General features: G+C 49.0%; 1 protein-coding gene across 22 annotated transcripts in view; it reads right to left on the reverse strand.

The window, feature by feature from the left end:
- The window catches only part of LOC129483539 (voltage-dependent L-type calcium channel subunit alpha-1C), a 630,682-nt gene that overhangs the window by 100,723 nt on the left and 505,637 nt on the right, over positions 1-24,322 (reverse strand). For all 22 annotated transcript variants that reach the window (XM_055281126.2, XM_055281127.2, XM_063639851.1 and 19 more), the window contains exons 13-18: positions 23,671-23,896; positions 10,050-10,257; positions 8,899-9,019; positions 7,237-7,351; positions 6,358-6,478; positions 5,948-6,017 (exon numbers count right to left, since the gene is read on the reverse strand). In XM_055281126.2, the coding sequence (XP_055137101.1) occupies positions 5,948-6,017; positions 6,358-6,478; positions 7,237-7,351; positions 8,899-9,019; positions 10,050-10,257; positions 23,671-23,896 (861 nt within the window). The remainder of the gene's footprint in view (positions 1-5,947; positions 6,018-6,357; positions 6,479-7,236; positions 7,352-8,898; positions 9,020-10,049; positions 10,258-23,670; positions 23,897-24,322) is intronic.

A 24,322-nucleotide genomic window follows, 5' to 3' on the forward strand; every position in this document is an offset into this window, starting at 1 on the left:
GAGAGGCAAGTGAAGATTGTTCCCAAGAGCCTCTCAGAAGGTGCTTGGCCCTGCGGACCCCTTGATTTTGGACTTCCAGCCTCTAGAACTGTAAAAGGACGCATTTCTGCTGTTTAAGCTGCCCAGTGTGTGGTCACTGGTTATGGCAGCCCTAGAGAGCTAACAAGCTCACTGTGTGCTCCGTCCTTCCCCATGCTCTGTCTCTCTCTGTTTGAGCTGCTCTTCATCTCCCTCTCTGCAGAGCACACAAGTACCCGCAATCCAGACAGCATCCTCCATCCAGCTTTCCTGAGTACTCACGCTCCAGGGAATGACATTTCTGTGAATCCCAGCAGAGCCTCTGCCTCCAGTACCTTGATGACTGATTTTAAATGTCTGTCCCTTCTCTCTATGTGCTGAAAACCCTGGAAAGAAAAGCTATGCCTGGCACTAGAAGCCCTTATTTCTTGATGATGATTGAACTTCCACACCCTTCAGAAGGAAGGGGACTCTGTATAAGACGAAGGTGAAGGGGATACTAGTCTGGCTGGAGAAAGATAGTTATGGGACGCTTGTTTCATGGACACAGCCATGCCTCTGCGTGTCCTCCCCTTCTGGTTCAAACAAAGCCAGATACTGCAAAGAAAAAAGAATGCCTGGCACAGAAAGCAATTCTTTATCAAGCAAAAAGCATTCAAGCACTTAGGGACCTAAGGCTTTTTTGGAGGGCCAGTACCATATAGGCATCAATCAGATTCTTTCCCTAGGGTAATTAGAGCTGACCAGCAAGACAATTAATATTTTTTCAGCAGAAGAGAGGCCCAAGATGAAAAACCGTCTACAGGCCAAGAGTCGGAGCTCTTGTGACACCCAACCCTTGGTATGTGAAAGAAAAGTCTTCTACTTAAAGTCAAATAAGTGAAACCAGAATTGGCCTAAATCATGGTATTTCAAGTGAAATTTAATTGAGAAGGATCTTAAATTCCTGCCTAGGTATTTGTATTCTTTTCAGTTTTGCTCAAAATGACCCAACACTTTCTTCTTCATGATAATTTGATAACAGGTAATTTTATGCTTATTTTAATCATTTGTGTTTACAGAAACCCATATTTACTCTAGCTTTGTGCCATTGGAAGTTCCTGATGGAAAACAGTGCAGGCTCTTCCATCTGCACCAGCTCCCTCCCTGCTTATGAAGCTCCATGCTGAGTTCCATTCCTGGGGAGAAGCAAGTTAGCTGGTCCATTCAGACACGCAGCAGCTTAACCTCAGGCACAGTGCTTAAGAGGAAACGATTTCTGAAGGACAAACTCAGACTTGTAAAGGAACACAACTTTGACAGCATGTGATGCTTAGCAGGTATTACGGATAAGGAGGGAGGCTGACAGATCAGGAAAAGTCAGGCGAGGCTCATTTTGGGGTTGGCAACTGAACCACCTAGCCTCCTACTCCCAAATGCCAGTAGAATACATCAGGGATCTTTCTTTTCTCATTTTTGTTCTTGGAGGTTTGGAAAAAGCATCGGAAGTGAGGCATGCTGCACGCTGGAGTTGCTGCTGCATTTTGGAAGGCAGGTCAGAGGATTCCAAACTAAAACCAGGGTAGCACTCAAAGCCCCACCCTTGGCCCTTGGCAACCCTTGCCCCTATCCATTTGATGCTCATCCTCACTTCTGTGATTTCGCTCTTGGCCACATAAAGTAAAGACATTTGTAAGATCTAGTGCCTACAGAGTATTGAGCGCAAGGCTGAGAAGACAAAGCCATGGTTCTTGTCCTCAAGGAGCTTAGTTTCTAGCAGGGCACAAGAGTCTGCTACCAGCTGAAGGGAGTGCCTGGTTGGTAAGGGCCAGACACCCAGAGCAGTGCCTTGGGGCACAAGGAGCACAGGTGGTGGATATAGTTTCTGCATTGGGGATTTTCTCTTCGCTGGCTCAATTAGAAAACCTCAGAGTCACCCTACGTTCCTCTTTCTCTCTCTCCAACATCTAAGCCATGAGTGAATCCAGCTGGTCCTACCTGCAAAATGTACCCCAAGCCTGACCACTTCTCTGCACCTCCAGCACCATCCCCTGCCCAAGCTGCCATCCCCTCTGCCTGGATACTGCACAAGTATCCTCCCTGTCCCCATTCTGCTCTCAACCACCACTGCTCTTTATCCACACAGCACTCAGAGGGAATCTCTGAAAGGGTGAGTTGGACATCAGGTCAGGGCCTCCTCCACTCAGTCGTTCTGGTGGCCCTCCAGGGCGCTGGATCAGACCCAGCCTTCCACGTGGTCCTGTACCTCTGCCCTGCCCTCCTGCCCTGCCCCAGCCTCCCGCCTCAGGGCACGATCCCTTGGTTCTCTCTGCTGCAGGCACACTGGCCCTCTTTGGAGTCCCCATAGCCAAGTGCATCCCCGTAAGAGATTCTGCACTCAGGCTCTCCACCTAGAGAGCTCTTCGCTCGATTCCATGTCTAGTTCTTTTGAATCCCTTAGGCTCCAGTCAAATGCTGTGTCCTCAGAGAAGCCTTTGCTGACCACACAGTCAAAGCAGCCTGACCCCTGAGGATCCCCTAACACAATTCTTGATTTTACCATCTTCACATCATGTGATGTCACGTTTTTGGTTGGTTTGCCTGCTGCCTGTCTCCCCACTGATATGTCAGCTCCAGGAGGGTGGGGGTCTTCCCTGTTTGCCCACCACAGGGACCCCCACGTCCCTTGTACCTAGCACAGTGCCTGGCACACAGTAAATGCTTCATGAGTAGTTCATGAATATCTACACGGTTCCTCCCAACTCTCAGCATCTCTGATGATTGTGTGATCCTGAAAAAACTCCTTCAGCCTCTCCAACTCCCTGATTCAAAGCTCAGTCAAGACACCTTTCTGCATGAAGCCCCCAGACTCCACCACCTCATGGCTCTCCTTGTCCTCGAACCCTTTGCAGCAGTGAAAGCCTCCCCCAGCACAGGCGGTGCTGACTACTCAGTGTCCGGTGGCACTCCTTTTTTTAAATGTGTACCTCTTAAAGTCCTTAGTGGCTCTCGTGAACATCTACATGCTCACTCAAATAAATTAATAAATTAAACAAAAGTAGAATGAGCTTCCACTCACCTGGGCACAATACTTTTCTTTTCAGTGAGTTGGGGTTTTTCTCTATAATTAGGGTATACTGATCTGGGAGGCTGAAAGCAGCTGGCGAGCTTTTCAGATGAAACAGAGAGGGAAGGATTCTAGGGCCATGGCTGGCCTCGATGGCCCCTTGTTGAATTAGAAACAGGCCCCTCCTCTGACTATTCGTGGTCATGCGAGGGCAATTGAAGCTGCAGCCAGCAGAGTGCACTCTGGAGTCCAGCTCCCATTTGGCCACTCTGATACATCGCTTTGGGTGCAATCTGGACAGCCCAAGAGGGAAGGAGAGGGCAGGGGGTGAGCCTAGGAGATAGAGCAAGAGAGGGACGGGGAGGGAGCAGGAGAGCACGGCAGTGTGCTCTATGGCACCGGACCTTTCTCCCTAGTGGTCTGGCTGAAGGCAGAGCAGGAGGGACGCTCACCAGTGCTGCCTGCTAAGGGGCACCTGCATGAACCAGGTATGGCAGGGGCCACTGGCCTGGAAGGGGTAGCAGTTGGGAGCACAGTGGTAGATCAGGCTCTTCACCATTCATGGTTCGGGAGAAAGAGAAGCAGGAAGGAACCAGAGATTGACCAGAACAGAGACAACAGGCCACGTGATCTTCGGAGGAGTCTCTGGGAACTTCTGCTGCACCTGGCACTAAAGGATCCAGTAGCTGACTGTGGAGGCAGGAAAGGGAGGAAATGGGAAGGCAGGAAGAGCTGGGAAGCACAGGCTGACTTAGCCTTTGGGGGCAGGTCCATGCGTGGGGCCACCAGCTGTAAGAGCATGCTGCCCTTTGGACCTCCTGGATGAGGACCTGGAGACCAGGGATAGTGCACAAATGGGCATGCTTGGGGCTGGCTTCAAAGGCCGGAGTGGTGGCTGGTGTATGTGGCAGGGCAGTCAGGGCAGCCTCAGGGTATGGACCAGAGGTCTCAACACAAAAGTAAAGAGACACATGTAACCAACAGAAATGACAGGGAGCGGGCCGTATGCTCAAAAATCTCAAGAATCCTGAGGCCTCAGCAGACAGTGGGAAGAGCTTTACAGCTGGAAAGCGTAAGCATCCCCCCATCCTCAGAGCCACTAGGTAGCTATGCGAGAGGCATTTCTAGGACGGCCGACTTGGTGACAAAATCATTAGCCCTTTTTTTTTTTTTTTTTTTTTTTAACATTCTTCCCTTTGATTTCATTAGAGCAACAAACAAGACAAAAGCCAAGAGTACAGATTTAGAATGACAGAATTTGAGATTTTTGTTGAAGATGCAAGAGGTATATCTGCCGTACAGGCCTGGCTGCAGCTGGGTGCCTGTGTGAAAAGACCCTCATGCCCGATCTGCCCTGTTGTGTGTGCAGGGAGGCCCATCCTGGAGGCTGGCCCCATGGGAGCGTTCTTCTGAGGGCCCTAAGGAATTTCTTTTATTACTGTCTTTCATTTTAAACCTTAAAGATTTACGCAAGAGTACAGTCTCACATACTAAACCTCATATATATAGCCAGCTTCAACAACTTTGGACGTTTTGCTGACCTTGTTCCGTTTATCTTCTCTGTCCCCATTTTTTTTGTTGTTGGAATATTTTAAAAGCAAAGCAACTCGTAAACATTTTAGACTCTGGCCATAAACACTGCAACAGTTTAAAAACAGAACTACAAAATATTATACTAACAAGATTAACAAAACTACTTAAAAGTCATTTAGTTCCCAGTCCATATTCAATTTCCCCCAGTTACCTCTAAAATGTCATTTTAAAGTGTATTTTGTTGCTTCAGGATCAAGACAAGATCCTCCCATTGCATTTGTTCAATAATTCTAGTACGTCATTGAAATTCCCTAACAGTTTCACCCTAGAAGGGTTTTTAAGAACTTTGAAGGCTTAATGCCCTGCATATGAAAACACCCTTTCTGTTCTTTCTATCCAAGCTCCAGGAAACTACATCCTATTCCCTTGCAGGGGGAGGCGAGTGAGGATGGTGTGACCACAGGGAGTCTGGTTCCCAAGGATGCCTGTGAGTGTTCTAAGCAGAGAACCAGGGGAAAGCAAAAAGGGAAACCGAGCTTTGCTCATAAATGTAGGAGGTTCTCAGCCACCTAACTTGGTGGACAACCCAAATATAGCCTAACCTACAGGAACAAGGAAATGTCAGTAAAATCAACAGTCCCTTGATAGCATGTTATTGACTTCAAGCTTGAAACTGGCGATAATATCTGCAATTCTAGGTCAGAGGAAGGCAAGCCCAGGCCTTGTACAGGGTGTGGGATTTCAGGGGGCTGGGAAGTGAGGCCTGGAGGGAGGACCTCTGACCTCTGACATTAAAGCCCTTGAGAAGCAGACTGCCTGCCAATGTAGGTGTCAGGCAGAAGCACAAGAAGATGCAGTCGGCAAGCGCGCCTTTTATAACGAGACCTGAAATCATTTTCTAAAGCAACAAGTGGGACATCTGTGGTGGCAGCTGTCCCTGCACTCCACACTGCCTCCTGAGTAGGGGCAAGGCAGATTTGGGATTTACTATTAATATTAAGTGAGCATAATGTTGCAACATATGCCACAATAATACATTATATAAATTAATAATGATTTTACAACATGTAATGTAACAAAAATTTAAATGTACACAGAATCCAGCTTGGAAAGGACACAAAAGCACAGCTCAAATGTGATCTCATTATGAGCAAACCAGAAACAAAGCTGTCTCCCAGATGCTGACTGATGATGCTTAAATATAGAGATAGGAGACACTCAGCAGTGCAAGGTACTTACAGAGGGACACCGGAACCATGGTCCCTAATATATGGCCACTCCCACGTGGCTTTAGAATTTAGATCGCTGCCCCCAACCTCCCAATCCCAGGTTAGGCAGTGGGACTGGTACCTGTAGTTTCTGGGTTGGGGTAGGGACTCTTATCCTCATTTTCATTGGGCTGGAGGTCATCCATGTTGATCTAGACAGTCACGGGGGAGAAGGAGGAAGAATACAGTTAGATATGTCCCCAAGTTAAGAGGCTTGCAGTAGCCTTGAAGTTGCATTTTAGTCAGTGACTTAGCTCAAAAATAGGTACTTGTCCCTTTGCATATCTCTCTCAAGACATCAGCAGATGGCTGGGATCCAGCCAATCTGCCTTCTCTTCCCCCTCCTAGCTCTCCTGTTAGTCCCCACTGGCTTTCTTTCCACTGAGTGTCTTTCTTTCTCTCCTCTTCTCCACAGGGTTCTGGCCTGGGAAGGCTGTGGCCCTCCCTCCCCAGCACAGGCCTCACAGCTCCAGGAAGGAGACAGCTCCTCACCTTGGTGGTGGGTGGAGACTCTCCGTCAGCCGTGATGGATTTCAGCTCAATCTTCTCCTCCTTGGATTCCTCCACTGCCGGCTTCTCCATCAACTCTTGTTTCTTCTCTGGGCTGGCAGTCCTGGCCAGTCAGCAGCAGAAAAAAATAAATGGCTGTTTACTGGAGTGATAGGGAACAGGGTAGGAGGGAACCGCCCTGTGGCCTGTTGGGGCCAGAGGGGGCAGATCCCCTGGGTCTGAGTCCATCTTCCTTTCTCCAGGACACTTCTCGTGTGCAGCTCACTCACAAGTGCTACGGGGCTGAGCCACACCTGCTCTGCCTGACACGCAGTTGGCCTCTTGCAGCTCCAGAGATGCCTGGGTCGCCAAAGCAGAAAAGGATGGTGGATCTCATCTAGGATGGGCTCCTGGAGGAGCTCTGCTCAGTGCCCGGCAGCTGTGTGGCCTGGAACTGTCCCATCTGGACAATGATAGGATATAACATAGGGCCCCGTCTTGCCTTCCTAACACTGGAGATGAATTATAAAGTAGTGAGGAGGACTCCCTCTGTAAGCTGGAGCTGCGTTTCCCAACTGAGTGGTTGCCTTTCTCTCTCCCCACCCTACACTCCTGCCACCTATCACAGCTTCTCAAAAGATAATCCCAGCAGGTGGAGAATATGACACCATTGCAGAGATTATAATAATTCATGATGGTCCCTACCAGAGTGATGCTTAGGAATTAGGAGAGAGGCCCAACTTAGGAAGCCCCAAACCCAGAGTCCTCCGCAGAGGGACAGCCAACAGAGGCTGGCAGTCAAGCCTCTCTCTGCCACCAGTGGGATGACATTCTGGAATGGGAGCCCTGGAGCCCCGGGCCTGGGCAAGCTTAGAGGGTTACCTGGCCAGCTTCTTTCTCTCCTTCTCCTCTTCCTCCTCCTTTTGGGCAGATGTGAGGCTCTCAGCATCAGCCAGGTTGTCCACAGCAATGGCCAAGAACACATTCAGTAGGATATCTGTTTGTGTCCATTCTTAAAGAAAATGACCCTTGGCTTGGGGTTTTGGTGGGCACAGGGGGCACGGGGGATGCAGGATGTGCAGGGTAGAGCACCTCAGCAGAGAGAGCTTGAGGATGAATCACTTTGAGGGAGTCAGACCCCAACAGTGTTCCTCCCCTCCCCTTCCTCCCCATCACCCTCCTAGCTACCTGGAGCTATCTAGAGGGACGAGAACAGGCTAGCCTGCACACTGGAGCGGGCGGGAGTGAGGCAGCAAGCCCTGCCTTGCACTTTAATTGCGGGGTTTCATAATTGCTTTCCCTGCTGAGATGACTGGCTGTAATCGACATTATAAACAGCATTGTCTCTAGCAGGATGCAGAACCCTCTTAAGAGCGGCTTTATTATAACTGGGCACTGAGGGGGTGGCTTGGTATCTCTGCCAACTCTTAATGTGAGCCTGCACACACGAAGACCCTTGGAGGGTCCAGCTGGAGCCAGCCAAGGCTTGGGAGTTCCCAGTGGAGACAGTTCTTTGCCCTTTCTCCCCAGCCCACTCCACCAACAGAAACGCTGTGGGTCAGAGAACTGCAGAATCGAAGACAGCATAGCTGGAAGGGGGCTTTAAGTCTGTGAAGTCTGACCCCCAGCCCCAGGCACCCAGACATTCATATCATTTCACACAGAGGGAAGCCGCAACCCAGGCTAGGGAAGAGGGGCTTGTCCAGGGAGGCTTCTGAATGTGGCAGGGGCCTTGCATGCAACATCCCATTAAAACTCCCAACGACCCTTTACGTAGTAGGTTCTATGATTCCATTGCCACATTTTACAGACATTGAGGTAGAGGACCTTCAATCTGCAAGAGGTCATCCAGCTGGGAAAAGAGGAAACCTCGTCTGCAGGCTTCCGTGACTGTGTTTTCTGCACTGCCTTAGCTGGGACCTGGCCCACAGCTGTTCCTATGTTACCCCTGGCTCTGGACGTGACTCTCTCGGGGCTATGAGCTGCGGAGGAGACGCAGCACCGGTGGCTTGTGACCCTGGAAACTTGCCCGAGCCAGGATCAGGAAGGAGCTTTTGGGGCTGTTTGAAGTCTGTGCAGCTCTGCCTGTGACTAAAGTCCTGGAGAGCAGCATCAGAGAGAGGGGTGCTGACCAAAAAGCGGGAGGAGAGCTGAAGGTCACTTGAAGGACAACGGCTCATCCTCCCTCACGGAGCGTCCCGCCTCTGAGCAGACGCATTGGCCCCAGGGCAGGCGGCCCGCTCCAGCGCGTCCCTGTCTCAGGCCGTGTGAGCGGCTGCACACGCCGCAACGCCAGGGGGCGTCGCTCGCCTAGATTACGACGAGAGCGCGCCTGGAGCGCGGCGCCGCTGCGGCCCCGAAGGGGTTCAGGAGGGTGAACCTCACCAATGCCAAAGCTGCAGGTTTCCACCCAGACCCACCTCCACCGCCACGGGGTTCTAGGCTGGGTGGTGTGAGCCCGAGCAGGACCGCCCGGACCTGCGGGGCGTGCCCGTTTGGCATTGTGCGGCAGGCTGGGGGCTGGGGGGCAGCAGCAAAGGATACAGTTTCCACAGATGAAGAGGATGATGAAGTAAATACAGACTAACATCCCTGGAAAAGAGGGGCCGCCATAAGCCATGATCCCATCATACATCACCGAATTCCAGTCCTCCCCGGTCAGGATCTGAATGACACATTCCCACCAATAAGGGACACAGCGTTAGACCAGCAGCAAACCCAAAACCACCCTGCCCTGCCCCACTACGTCAACAAAACTGTCCAAAATCTCCCTTTCACTTCCTTCCCTCCTCCTGGCCCCCAATTCTCCTCCCCAGGGGCTCTGAGCTATTGAACTGTCCGTAGACAAAATGCCTGGCCATTGGCATATTATTTGAAGGGTGACTAAAAGGGCTTTTTGGCCCAAAGATCTCTGACTTTCCCCACACATGCTTGAGCTGACCATCAGCCACTCCTGGGGGTGAGGCATCAGGGCCCTTTTGCAGTCGTGTGTTTGCTGAGACAGCCAGAGGCTACACCAGCTTTCCCCAAACATTCGTCATTGGGGCATCATCTTCAAGATTTTGATCACATCTACATGTGATGATTCATTTTTACCTCTCAATCAATCTGCTTTTAAACTTAAATAGATGCCACTTTGAGTTTGCCCTAAGCCAAAATATCTATGAAATCACAAAGTTGATGGGCTAGTAATATTTTTTTGGAGGGACAAGCATGGTGGGTAGGAAAGCCAGGGTTTCGTCACCCTTCCCTCCCCCAGTAAGAGCAGTCTGCGTTTCTTTAGGTTTTGGGCTTTCATGGAGAATTTGAGTAAAGGATTCCATGGATAAGAACGATTTTTTTTTTTTTTTTTTTTGAGACAGAGTCTTGCTCCGTCAACTAGGCTAGAGTGTGCAGTGGTGCGATCTTGGCTCACTGCAACCTCCGCCTCCTGGGTTCAAGATATTCTCCTGAGAAGGCATTTTTAAACCACTTATATTGTTTCCCCTAATGGTCCACCCACTAGTGGAATTCCATGGCAGATGGGGACAGGGAAACTACAGAAAAAACTCAAGACTCTCCCGGGCATGGGCTCTCCAGGGCTGACCTAGGCTGGCTGTGGCTGCCCGGTGAAAGGGTGCAGCTTCCCACACTCCCCCCACCACCCCGCCACTCAACCACCCCGAGTCCGAATTCCAGCAGAGAAGAGTCCGTACCTGAAACACAGTGAGGAGGGACTGGGGGAAGTTATCGAATGTGCTCCTCCGGGTCTGCATCTCATCAAAGTTGAACTTTCCTCCAAAGAGCTGCATCCCCAGGAGGGAGAAGATGATGATGAAGAGGAAGAGGAGAAGGAGCAGGGAGGCGATGGAGCGCACAGAGTTCAGCAAGGATGCCACCAGGTTGCTCAAGGAGTTCCAGTACCTGAGAGCCAACAGGAGGGAGGTCAGCACTCTGCCCCTTGCTGTCCTCCCCATTGTGCCTCATTCTCACAACTGCCCACTGCAGGTTCTCAGAGGAGCTGCCACTCTATGCTCTTTTTCCCTGTCCGTGGGGGAGGGGTGTTGGTGGTGGTGTGAGTTGCCACCCTGGAGGGAGTTAATTCAAGGTCTCAGGATGACTAATCTGTTGGGGAAGAGAGGGCGGCAGTGGTCAGAAGCCTGCGACCTAGCTCTGCCGGCTACCTGCTGCATGTGCCTCTGGACAAGACATTTCACTTCCCTGCCTTCTGTATCCCCATCTGAAAAAAATAGAGATTGCTGTAGCCCTTGCTTCATTAGGCTATGGCAGGATTGCGTGACATGATCCACCTTTCCCCAAAGAGCCTCCTGCAGAGTGCTTGGCACATAGTTGATAAAGGTTGGTAATCACTGTTGTCACTGTTGGTCTCTAAACAGAAAGAAAGCTTTTCTTCCCCCGCCATGAATGCCAGTCTGAGCTCAGCCCAGGCAGCAGCTTTCTAGCAGAGGCAGGAATTAGGTCACCCATGGGTAAGAGAGAGTTCATGGCTTGGTGGTTTCCCAAGTTTACCCCGTCCTAAGAATTGTTTCTTTAAGGGCCCTTTCCTCTTGAGACTGTGATTCATTAGCTGTAGTTTGGGGCCCAGACATCTTTGTCTCATGTTTTTTTTTTTTTTTGAGACGGAGTCTCGCTTTGTCACCCAGGCTGGAGTGCAGTGGTGCAATCTCGGCTCACTGCAAGCTCCGCCTCCCGGGTTCACGCCATTCCCGTGCCTCAGCCTCTCCGAGTAGCTGGGACTACAGGCGCCCGCCACCACGCCCGGCTAATTTTTTTGTATTTTTAGTAGAGATGGGGTTTCACCGTGGTCTCGATCTCCTGACCTCGTGATCCGCCCGCCTCGGCCTCCCAAAGTGCTGGGATTACAAGTGTGAGCCACCGCGCCCGGCCTCAGACATCTTTGTTTCTAACAAGCATCCTACAGGATTCTGATCAGCAGGTGAGTCTGGGAAATCCTAGATTATAGCAAACCTGTCACACCCACTGGGGCAGCTCAAAGCACGAGTCCTCTGAGTGGGCAGGAGCTCGGTCCTGAGTGGACATGGGCTTTCAGTGGGATTCTTGGGGAGGAGGTCCCCACTCCTTACAGTCCTGGGGCCTCTCTCCACTATAAATACAGCAATCCTGGGAGAATCCCTTTCTCATGACAAAGTGGGAGGGAGAACCTACTAATGACTGCTGGATGCAGGGTGGGCGCCTGTGTGAGGGTCAGCTCAGGACCAGGAAGTGCACCGTGGCAAAAGGACACGGCCCCAGGGAGCAAGAGCAAGAACACAACAATCCCATTTCCCTCTGGCCCCCTCTGGCCCACCTGCCTCCTAGGTCACTCCCTTGAGAGATTCCCAGCTCATCACCAATCCAGACAGTGGATTGCTTTTGCTGCTTCAGTGAGTGACATGCAAGCCACTCCCACTGCAGTCACAGCCTGGGCTCATCTCTGCAGAGAATGGTTCCATACCAAGGGACAGAAGCAGAGGGGTCATAGTTTGGATGGCAACATGATCTCTTTACCAATCTGCACCTTTGGCCTCCACAAATCCAGCTTTTCCTCACTTCTATTTTGCCTGCCAGCCATACCCCCTCTGTTGTAGAATATTAATATACATTTATTTGTATCTGTTCTATACAGTCTTGTCTCACCAAAATAGGCTCTAAATTTTAGACGGCACAAGATCGCAGGGTTTTGTCCCCCTCCAGCTTCCCGATCTCTGTCCTTAAATAAATTCTGTACAACCCAGTATGTGTGATGGACTGCCTGGCGCCCCTGCAGGCTAGAGGCTGTAGTGATCTGCTTAAAGAAAAAAGTAAAAGAACCTCTCTGGGGGTAGCACACCCTCCCTTCTTACAGCTAAAGCAGTTTTCCCAAGTCTGCCCAGTGATCAACATCAGTAGAGGTGGCTGGGCACGGTGGTGGATCATGCCTATAACCCCCTTTGGGAGGACTGTCACTTTAGGAGGTCAAGGCAGGAAGACTGCTTGAGGCCAGGAGTTCGGGACCAGCTTGGGCAGCACTGTGAGACCTCATCTTTAAAAAATTAAAAAGTTAGCTGGGTGTGGTGGCGCATGCCTGTAGTCCCACCTACTGGGGAGACTAAGATGGAAAGATCACTTCAGCCCAGGAGTTCAAGGCTGCAGTGAGCTAAGATTGCACCATTGCCCTTCATCCTGGGTGACGGAGTGAGACACTGTCCTAAAATATTAATTAATTAATAACAGAACAACAACAACAATAATTCCAGTGGGGGTGTGTTAGCATTTCCTAAATCCTGATTCCCAGGTCCCTCCCTTGCACCATGAAACCCTAATCTCTGACTCTGGGGCTGGGGTAATCCTCACGCGGCCAGTCCAACACTTGCCAATACGCTGGGAGTTGGGAACCAGCAACTTTAAGCATATTTATAACAAGAATTTCCAGTTGTATCTGAGGGAAGAGTGTCTACATGTGCACTGAAGTCACAAATCCTCTAGAGATCCTCTGTGCACTCAACTGTTATGGAAGATTCTGGAAAAGCCTTAATGGCCATGGAAGGTTGGAGCCTTCGTTTTCATGAAGTAAAGACGCATGTGGGAAATAACTCCAACTGGAATTATACCTGAGACTCAGGTATGTCTGACAGCTATGGGGATCAACAGGAGCCTGACAAGCAGGTCATGGCTGCAGAGGGAGAGGGCCAGGTGCTGTCAGCAAGAAAGTCTTGGGGAGGCCCCAGATGAGGGGCAGAGAGGGATGGTGAGGTGGGGGGGCACTCCTGACCCGGGAGCCCCTCAGAATGCTTTTGGGGCTCCAGGGAGGAGGAGACTGTGGGCGAGGAACAGATCCAGTCTCTAAGAGGGGAAAACGCTCCTGGGAAGGCGGAGATGGAGCGTGGAAACTGGCAGGGATCTCCTAGAGCGAAGGTCAAAGGCAAGGACGCGGGTGGGGACACAGAGCTGTGTCTGGAGGAGCACCCTCTGCCCACTCTCCCTGCCGCCCCTGCCTCCTTCAACCCCTGGGGTGTCTGGGAAAGTCTGAGCTGCACAACACCGGGTTCGTGCTCTGACAGAGCTCCTGCTTCCCACCCTTCACCTTCCCCATCTCAAGGAACTGAGAACTATAGCTTTTGGCTCAAGGCAAAGTCCTCGGAGTCATCTTCCTGGCTCTCTCACACTCCGCATCAGCAAATCCTTCTGCGCCATCTTCAAAACGAGTCCTGACTTTGGCCACTTCCCACGGCCTCCTCATCCTCACTGCCTGGACCCCCGCTCCGGGCAGCTGATCTCCAAGCTGCAGCAGCAGCGGGTGTTGCTATGAGGTGAGGCCCACGAAGCCTCAGTCTTGCTTCAATCACCTCCCCTTCCCCTCTGGGTCAAAGCCAGAGTCCTCCCAAAGGCCTGGCAGAGGCTGCAGATTCTGGCCCCAGAGCCTCAGCGACCAGCCAGCTGTAGTCCCCTCCCTCAGGCCCTCTCACTTTCTCCAACTCCCACACGCGCTCCTGCCTAGCCAAGGCTGTGCTGCCGTCCGTCCGCAGGTTCTTCGGCAGACGTCGGTGGGGCTCACCCCTTCAGCTCCTTCAGGCCTGACATCTCCCCTGGCCACTGCTATATCCCTCATCACTCTCAAAGAATAATTACATCTTTGCTTATTGTCTATTTGCCCTCACCAAAATGTGAGGCCATGGGAGAAGGAACTCATCTATTACATTTATATCCTTAGAGCTTAGAACAGTGCCTGGCCCAAAGCAGGTGATGAGCAAACATTTTGTTCAGAGAATGAATGAACCTTACTATTCGTATGACACATTGGTACTTCCTGGAGGGAAAGGCAAGGGGCCACAGAGTTGCATGGTTGCTTCTGTGCATGTGTGTTTGTGTGTGTGTGCACTTAAGTTGAACACACTTTGCCAAACAGTGAGAAGTGGCTGCCTGCCCCTGCTCCCATAGCCTTCCTATTCCCATAGCTTCCCTACATCCATGGGGAGGGATTTTCTGAGATTCCTTACTGTTCCATTGCCAGACCATGCATCAAACTAATATGTATCAATTTATCCTACAGGAAACAGGATTTCTGTGGCTTGAGCAAATCTTGGGAGTGGGATTTCCAGATCACTGTGAACATGTGTCACCTTTGGGGAAGAACTCACATTCTCAAATTCACTGGTCCCAGTTTTGACAGCACAGGTCAGCCTCTGTTTAAAAGATGAATTGGCACCAGCCCTACTGTCTACATGAAAAACACCTGGCGGGAAAGACATTGTCCTGGGGACCAGTAACGTAGTTAAAACATGGCTCAGACAGACAGAGATATGGTTCTTTGTGCCGTTTGTCTTCAGCCTACTGTTGCTTCCCATTCAACAGGGAGAAAGATGGGGTTGGGCCCGAGGCAGGCCTGCCACCTGTCCTTTCCTTTCCTTTGCAGCAGGATAAAGAGGGCAGGCTGCTGCCCGGGGCCTGGCATCACGAGGGGTGATGAGCTGAGCAGAAGGCTTCCATTCCTCATGTGGAAGTTATCGGGGGTGTTTTATGTGCTCATCTAGAAGATGAGACAAAGGAATTGCTGAAATGATGATGTGGCAGAGAATGCTGATAGGGTTCAGAGGAGATGGGCTGAATTCTGGAGTCTAGCAGGCTTCGGCTGGTAGCAGGTTGAGGGTGGGGGCTCACTATCACTGATATGGATGGGATTTGGAGGTGTCCAGGTGGCAGCCTTTGAGGTGGGTAGGGTGATGTGAAACATCATTTAAATAAACAGCTGGCGGTCCTGCAGGTCCTCACACTCCCTCCTCTTAATGTGGTCTGATGGCTTGCACAGCTATGGCCTGAAAATTGGGTGATGGCCTCCTATCCTAGAATCACCCTTTTTTTAGGAAGATTCACTGGTGGTAAACTAGAGGGGTTAACGGCACATTCACAATCAACTGAAGCTTTTTTCCTCATTGGTCAAAAGTATGAAATACACACGCTCACACACCAAAAAGGCAAGAGCTTTGGAGAGAAGCGAGCAGCAGCAGAGCAAAGAACTTCATGTCTTTTGGTCACAGACCTCATGGAGAAGCGGAAAAATGAAGCACTCTCTCATCAGAGCAGTACACACACATGCCCACAAGCTCACATTCAGTACTGTGGGTTCTACAGCACCCGGGTGCCGATGTCCAGCTCTAGATCACCCCCCAGACACTCTGCCTGCATCGCCATCCTTGGCATCAACTTTCCTTTCCCATTCTCCGCCTGCTGGAATCATTCTCTCCAAACTGTGTGTCCTTGCTCACCCCATCCCCCATCCCCCATCTGACCCACTCGGCTCACTGTTTTATCCTTAAAGTGCGGCACATCTGAGGGCTTTTCATCACATCAAGTTCTCTGCCACCTAAATTCTCTCCTTCCCTCTACCTCCCTACTCCCAGCCTCCCTTTAAGCCCTCTCACTTGCTGACCACCATGTCACTTCTGTTGCCTTTTCCTTCTGCCTCTCCTGATTTAAGTTACCACCATCTGTTCAGAAATCCTTTTATCTCCATTTGTTTCCCCTTCCCTAGGTCTGTCTCTGGGTTTGGGGCTCTGTGGAATTCTTCCTCCTCTCCTATAATATAAAGTGACCCGAGCCTTCCTTGAACTGGAACTTTCATCTCATGAACCTTTTGCTTCAAAGAGCTCAGGCCCAGGTCCTTTACCTTTATTCTAGGTATAGAGCAGAGCATTGAGCTTGCCATAAATAAGAGATCTTCAAAATAACAGTACCCACCACTTTCGGATGCTCTGCAAATGTTCCACCCTATTCTCTCTGTGTTCCAGAGAAGGTCATAACTGAGTTTGATACCTGCCCAAAATGTTCTCATCCTGAAGGCTAAAAAAAATTCTTAGTTTCAGTGGCAAGTGATCTATTGTTAAAAGAGCATTTATAAAGCAATCTCCTGTGGTGAATCTGTGTGGCTGGGGCTTCATGGGAGGCAATGGAGTGAAGAGGAGTGAGAGTTGGCTGAGGCCACCTGGGGAAGCAGGTAGAATCCATCCAGCAAGTGAGCACAGGAGTGGGTGTCCTCAGAGCAGAGCTTCTGTCAAGTTGAGCCCCGGCCCCTTAAGAAACAATAGAGCTGGGAGGGATTAGAATGCCCAGAGGCAGAACTGTATATACTGGGCTGGGAGTCAAGCAGAATTCTAGAGTATTTTGCTCTGGGACAGCCTGGGCCCCAACGCCTCATCTACCGGCTCAGTTTCTACCGGTACCTGCCCCTGCTCCCATCCATTCTAGCAGGCTGGGAAGATCATTTTGTGGTTTCACTTTTGAGGCAAGGGCTGACTTGGTTAACAAGTTCAAAGGTCTTATATTCTCTGTTTGCAGCAGACGTCTCGGTCACATTAAGAACTGAACCTGCATGGGGAGTGTAACCTGGTCAAGCGGGCAAGGTGGTCTGGTCTGGACCTGGGGATGGCCTTAGCAGCGTGCTTCTCTGAGCTTCTGGGCCACGGGGCTACTCAGTGTCACCTAGTTGGCCCTTCCAACCACAGTTGTGTCAGGGCTAGGGAGTCATCCTCACCTGCATCTTCTTAATCTTTCTACTAGTAGGTGACACCAGTCCATTCCCATTCCAGAGGAGAACCACCCATTGTGTTGACAGCCACACTGCAGGCTCCGGAGTCTGAGCTACCTTTGCCATAGACCCCTGCCAGGGAACTGGGCATCTGCCAAACAGACCTCCTTAATAATGGCCCTCAATGAGCTCAGAGACTCCAGGGGGCCTGAGAAGAGAGGGGGCTAGAAGGTGATGGGAGAGCTGGGAGGGTGTGGGGCTGCATCTGCTGCTCAAGGCCAGACACTGGTAGGGACATGGAGACATTTCGAGCCTGGGAGATGTGCTAACGGCTCTTACCTGGAGCTCTATGGGGCCCATATGTGGCCAAGATTTATGAGCCAATCTGTCTGTGCTGAATCAGCCCCAGCTCCCATTTCAAGGCCTGGGAAGGGAGCTGCAGGGGAGGAGTAGCAGGAGAAATAAAGAGGGATTGAAGGTGCGAGAGGGAAAACAGCAAGTGCTAGAGGGGCCTCACTGCACTTGAAAACCAAGTGTGTCAAAAATGAGATGCAATTAGTAAACTGGTATCACATCCGGATTGAATCTGTCTGAAGCCCTTCTCCCACCCCACAGAACATGTCAGACTGGGCTGACAAACTGGATATTGCATCTGGGCAGCACCGAGAGCCACAGGTAGAAGAACCCAATCCATCATGAGGCTGGGAGGCCCACCGTACTGGGGCATTTACTCAAAGATGACAAAGATTATGGCCATGCGTGTGCCCCACTGTTTTCAGTGGGCAGGCATCTTGTCTTCCTCACTCTTTTCTATAATTTTTTTACAGTCTAGTACAGTCTTCCTGGCCTTTTTTTTTGTCTTGAAACAATAGGATGAATGATATTCATACATGTAGCATACTCCCTAAGGTGTTCTCAGATTTTGACAAAACACAAAAAATATAAGTATGTAAATAATTCATTTTCCTCATAATGATACATCAAAGACATCTGCTCCCTTAAGACATCATGGATGAGTTGTAAGTCCACCCGGATCTCACCCATTCATAGAACATTTTGTAATGCAAGTGACAGAGTGATGCTATTATGTTACAAGGACAATATTAATTTGTTTTATTTTTTAAAGAAACTATTCACAAACTTTGGAATTTCAGCTCTCAGTAATAAATTATTTGCTATACACTATCCAGCTGCTCTGGATGTACCAGTGTGTCATGACCTCAGGGTTAAGAACCATTGATTTAGATCCCTGTTCCCGACCCTTGGACCATGGGCCCTGGGTAAGGGAAGAGCAGCCTGGAATTCTAGAATTCTAGAAAGGGATCCATGAATCCATGTGTACATCAAGCATTATACTACTCTGAATAAACAGCCTTGTCGTGCATTGACATTACCACTTTTCAAACATACACAGATGTACAGGAATTTAAATTTAAAAGCTTTGCTGAATTCATAGTAGCTCTTACCTTGATGTGTTTTCTCAGTCAAAAACTATCAAAAGTACCATCTTGACAGAATTAGAAACTACAGTCTGGAGAAGACAGTGGAGATGTAAGAATCAAGTTTTTTGGCTGGGCAAGGTGGTCAGCCAAGCGAGAGGATCTCTTAAGGCCAGGAGTTCCAGACCAGCCTGGGTAATATAGTGAGACCCCATCTCTACAAAAAATAAAAATATTAGCCAGACATGACACTTATAGTCTCAGTTACTTGGGAGGCTGAGACGAGGCTGGAGTATCATTTGAGCCCAGGAGTTTGAGGCTACAGTGAGCTATGATTATGCTACCACACTCCAGCCTAGGTGACAGAGTGAGATCCTGTCTTGAAAAAAGAAGAAGGAGGAGGAGGAGAAGGAGGAGGAGAGGAGGAGGAGGAAGAGGAGGAGGAAGAAGAGGAGGAAGAAGAGGAGGAGGAGGAAGAGGAGGAGGAAGGGAAGGAGGAGGAGAGGAGGAGGAGGAAGGAGAGGAGGAGGAGGAAGAAGAGGAGGAGGAGGAAGAAGAGGAGGAGGAGGAGGAGGAAGAGGAGGAGGAGGAGGAGGAGGAAGAGGAGGAGGAAGGGAAGGAGGAGGAGAGGAGGAGGAGGAGGAAGAGGAGGAGGAGGAAGAAGAGCGGGAGGAGGAGGAGGAAGAAGAGGGGGAGGAGGAGGAGGAAGGGGGGAGGAAGAGGGGGAGGAGGAGGAAGGGGGGAGGAAGAGGGGGAGGAGGAGGAGAAGGAGGAAGAGGGGGAGGAGGAGGAGAAGGAGGAAGAGAAGGAGGAGGAGGAGGAGGAGGAGGAGGAATAATAATCAAGTTTTCCGATTGCATATGAAGGGCAGTATTTTAGGAGAAGAAAGCAGACCAAGAGCAGCAGTAGGAAATTAGGCCAGTAGTTCTTCAAGTGAGGTCGGTCATTGGACCACTAGCATGGAACTCTTCAGGAGTTGCTGGCCAAAATCTCTAGAGATGAGCTCCTTAATGAGCTCCTTCATGGGTTCAGCTAAGTTTAAGAATTGCAATTACTAGTTCAGACTACATTGTAAAAAAAAAAAGAGAGAGAGAGAGAGAAGAAATTTTTTCTACATATGAGTAGCAGCAAGACACTGCAAAGTATTTTCCAAGATATTTTAAAAGAAGAAGAAGGCATGCATTTGTCTGATGGCAGGACCATGCACAGATGACCCATTTCAAGGTTCAGCTGAAGGCACCACAATGTCCACTCCCAACCCATATTTTAGGCATTTTTCTTGGTCACTGTCACCCAGTCCCAAGGCTGGCACTGGAGACAGACTTATGGGATCCATGAATCCCATATGGGATTCCCCAACCTAATTAGTCTCTTTATTGCTTTCCGAAAGTCCCCAGAGGCTTTGGAGACTTGAAAATAGGAAGATGATGGCCTTTGCCAAAGTCACTTTCAATTAGACAATGATTTTTTCTGCTTATAGACTTCATAGAGGTCTGAAAATACTACTACTCCTTCTTGTGGAGGGACTACAGGAAGCTCTCTGATTAAGATAGATTTTTAAAAATGGTTTCTTGGCAATATCTTCAGATTAGAAATAAATTGGTGATTAAAAATAGAATGAATGTTAAATCTTTTCAAGATGTCATAACAATATATAGCAGCAAGATTTCTTTTCTCTAGGAATATATATATATATATATATATATATATGCCCCCTGTTATTTAAGAGGCATTGAAAACTCTAAGTTAAAAATAGCTTAACAGACCCCAGGAGGAGCAAGTAGAATTGGCAATTATCTAACAAGAACCAGGGCATAAAGATCTTTTAAGTCCTGTCTCAGGGACCTAGGCAAGAAGACAGGCCAGCTCTCAGCTCTGCAGTGCACGGCAGTGGTTAGGAGCATAGCACCTCAAGTCAGACCACAGACCTGCCTTGCCTTTTAATCCCAGTGTTACCTGTGAGCAGTTTTGTGACCTTGGGCAACTGACAACTCTCGAAGCCTCAGTTTCTCATCTGCAAAGTGGGAATAATAATAGTAGTAGCCCATCCTCATCCTCATCTTCATGTAGGTAGTTGGGAGAATTACTCAAGCTAACATTCGTAGGCCTCTGGCTCACCCTATCTGGCACAGAGTAAGCACTGGTGCATGGTAATCATTGCTGTTGTAAGGATTTCTACCACTTTTACTGTAAACCAAGGACTTTCTGTAATGCCAACGTATTCAGGACACTCAGGAAGAGCTCTCTTTCGATGGGGTCAGAGGGAAAGAAGGCTGTTGCTTAGGAGCATTAAACTTCTGGATTTTAATCGTGCATGCCCGTTAAGTCCCTCATCTGAGACGCAACCTTCTCCAGGAGCTACCTCCTGCTCCCAATTTCCCACAGCAGGTAATTCCCACACCTACCACACTTTGCCAGCTCATTATATTCTGTCATAGATTTTCCTTTCATCTCTTCATGTGCACAAACTCCATCTCCCCAACCAGACTATACATTTCTCCTGGGTTTAGTTCATGCCATACGCCTTATTTTTCGATTTTTTCCATCTCTCTGAGCTCAATACACAGTATATACATGGTGGGTAAATAAGTAAGAACAAGAGTATGTGAATATGTAGGTCACTATTAGCGCCCTTCTCCTTCTTCCTTCTAATAATAGCCATCATAATATTAGATGAATAATAAAAGCTTCTGCATATTGAGTCCTTTCTGTGCACTAAATGAAACACTTTAAATGCCTACCTCCCTGGACCATCCACAACACCATGTGACCATGCTCTGGGTGGCTGCCAGGAGAATTGTGACGAGAAGAGCAATACCTAGGGACACTCAGAAATACGCTCTGAGCAAGGTGCCGTCAGCTCCAGATCCTGAAGACACCAACCTCCATCCCTTTTTACCCATCACAATCCAACTGATGGTTTTAGTGCCCCTGTTATCAAAGGTTTCCCAAAGCAGAGATTTTGGGAGCTCCCAAAGCAGATTTTTAAGGACAGGGGACTTGTGCCTTAGAGGGGCACAGGTTGAAAGTTCCTTCCAGGTGTTTGCCTTATGTCTTCTAAGGTTGACCATAACGCACATTAAGAAATATATATTATACTGCAAATGTGTATTCTACTGCAAGTCAGGTCTGTATCTCAGCTTTTTATGAAACAATACTTACGTTCATGTGAGACCCTCTGATGTTTTCCTATTCTATTTCATTCTTTCTTTAAAAATGATGCTTGTGAGAATGTGAAGAAACTGGAACCCTTATACATTGCTGGTGGAAATGTAAGATGCTTTACTCTCTTTGGAAAACAGCTTGACAGTTCCTCAAGATCTTAAACATATTGTTACCAAATAATCTAGAAATTCCACTCCGAGGTATGTATCCAAGAAAAACAAAAGCCTACATCTATAGGAAGACTTGAACATGAATGTTCATAGCAGCATTATTCATAGCAGCCAAAAGATAGTAACAACCAAATGTCCATCACTGATACATGAATACACAAAATGTAGTACATCCCTACAATGGAATATTATTCACCATAAAAGGAAACAAAGTACTGATCTATGCTACAACATGGATGGCCCTTGAAAACATTATGCTAAGTCAAAGAGGCCATCACAAAAACACATATTATAAGATTTCACTCATATGAATGGTCCAAAATAGGCAACTCTATAGAGACATAAAGTGAATTTGGTTGCTGGGAGGGAAGATGGGGGAAATGTGGAGTGGGTATGGAGTTTCTTTCTGGGGTGATGAAAATGTTCTACAACTAGAACATGGTGATGGTTGCATAACCGTGAATATAAAAAACAATTAAATTACACATTGTAAGGGGTAAATATATGGGATATGAATTCTATTTCAGTAGAGCTGTTTTAAAATGATGGTTGTGATCCAATAAATTGATTCCACCACTCCCAGTGGTCACAATCAGGTGAAAATTGTTGTCCTAGAGCATGGTGCCCCTCAGCCCTGTCCTTGTCATGAGAGTCACTGCTGCCTAGACAGTGAAGGAGATGGCCTGCTTTGGGTAGGAGCTGGACTGACATATGGAGGGGTGGCCATGTGGACAGAGGGTGAACGCCATCTGCAGTGCAGTGTCCACAGCCCTTTGCAGTGGCTGGATCTTGATTGCATTTTCAGCAGAACTTGTCCTGCTAGAAGACTGCATTTCTCAGCCTCCCTAACAGCTCAGGTGCTCAAGAACAGAACCCTTTGCTGAGATTTCTGGAAGATTTCTTCCAATTTGTTTCACTGTGTTAAAATACACATAACATAAAATTTACCATCTTAACCTTTTTTTTTTTTTTTACTGTAGAATTCAGTGGTGCTAAATAAATTCACATTGTTGTGAAACCACCACCATCCTCCATCTCCAGAACCCATTAAACACTAACTCCCCTCTGCCCCCTCCCTCCAGCCCTCGGCGCCCACCATTCTGCTTTCTGTCTCTGTGAATCTGACTACTCTAAGAGCCGTGTATAAATGGAATCATCCAGTATTTGTCTTTCTGTGACTGGCTTATTTCACTTAGCATAATGTCCTTAAGTTTCATCTACTTTGTAGCATGTGTCAGGATTTCCTTCCTTTTTAAGACTGAATAATATTGCACTGTATGCGTAGACCACATTTTAAAAATACATTCATCTGTCTAAGGCACTTGGGTGTGCAAATATCTCTTTGAGATCCTACTTTCAATTATTTTGGGCATATACCCAGAAGTGGAATTGATGGATGAGAGGGTAATTCTATCGTTAATGCTTTTAGGAACTGCCATACCATTCCCCACAGTGGCTGCACCATTTTACACTCCCACCCACAGTGCACAAGGGTTCCGATTTTTCCATGTCATTGCCAACCCTTATGATTTTCAGTTTTTTTGACAGCAGCAGTCCTAATGGGTGTGTCTGGGAGTGACTTCTGGGAGTGGAGAGGCTGACTTGGCTAGGGTGGTTGGTCCTTTTGCTCCTTTCTCTTCCTCCCACCTCCAATTTGAATGTGATGGCCCAATCTCCAGAAGCCATCTTATGACCCTGGAGAGGAATCCACACCAAGGCTGGTGAAGCACAGGAGAAGAGACAGTCCCTGACCCTTTTCTTGAAGGCACCTCAGCTAGCTGCCTCTGGACTTTCTTCCCATGGCTGAATAAGTCCCTAGCTTGCTGACACTACTGAGATGAGTGTCTGGTATTAGCAGCCAGAGGAATTTCCAAATGATGTGCCATCTAAATGAACACAAACTACTCCCATTGCATGTGAACTTCAGAGACACCCTTTGAGGAAGAACAGCCCCCCTCCCACCCAGGCCTTGCCACCTCCCTTGCCCTCTGGAAGAACTTCTCCGAGTCCCCTCTCCAAAATGAGAGGAGTCGCCTGGTACCTCGTGATCTTGAATATCCTCAGCAGCCGGACACATCTGAGCACGGAGATGCCCAGTGGGGACATGATCTTGGTCTCCACCAGGATGGTCTCCAGGATGCCGCCACACACGACGAAGCAGTCAAAGCGGTTGAAGAGGGACACGAAGTAGGCCTGCAGGCCCAGGCTGTACATCTTCAGGAGCATCTCCGCTGTGAACAGGGCCAGCAGGGCCTTGTTCGCCGTGTCTGGCAGGCCCAGGAGAGGGATGAGATCCGAGCAGGGCCAGATGAGGCAGAGAGGGAGGCAGGGAAAGGAAATATAGTCATTATCTCCATTGGAAAAAGGACCCCCCATGACACCTCTCCCATCCACCTCAGCCAGAACGGAAGTTAGGGCCAAGCCAATGGGAAAGGGCTCTCTCATCATAATCATAACAGACATTTACTGAGCATCTCCCACGCACCATAGGCTCAGCACACACAATCTCTGCTCCTCATAGTAGGCCTGTGGGGATGGCATCACCATCATCATGCCCATTTTCAGAGATGAGAAAGGAGGTTCAAAGAGGTGAGTAATCCGTGCAGGCCACACAGCCAACAGTTGGAGCTGCACTGTCTGAGTCTGACTTCTCCACCACTAGACCCCTGCCTCCCAGGACTCTGGAAAGCAGC

Source organism: Symphalangus syndactylus, chromosome 5 (genome assembly GCF_028878055.3).
Source record: "Symphalangus syndactylus isolate Jambi chromosome 5, NHGRI_mSymSyn1-v2.1_pri, whole genome shotgun sequence".
NCBI lineage: Eukaryota > Metazoa > Chordata > Mammalia > Primates > Hylobatidae > Symphalangus > Symphalangus syndactylus.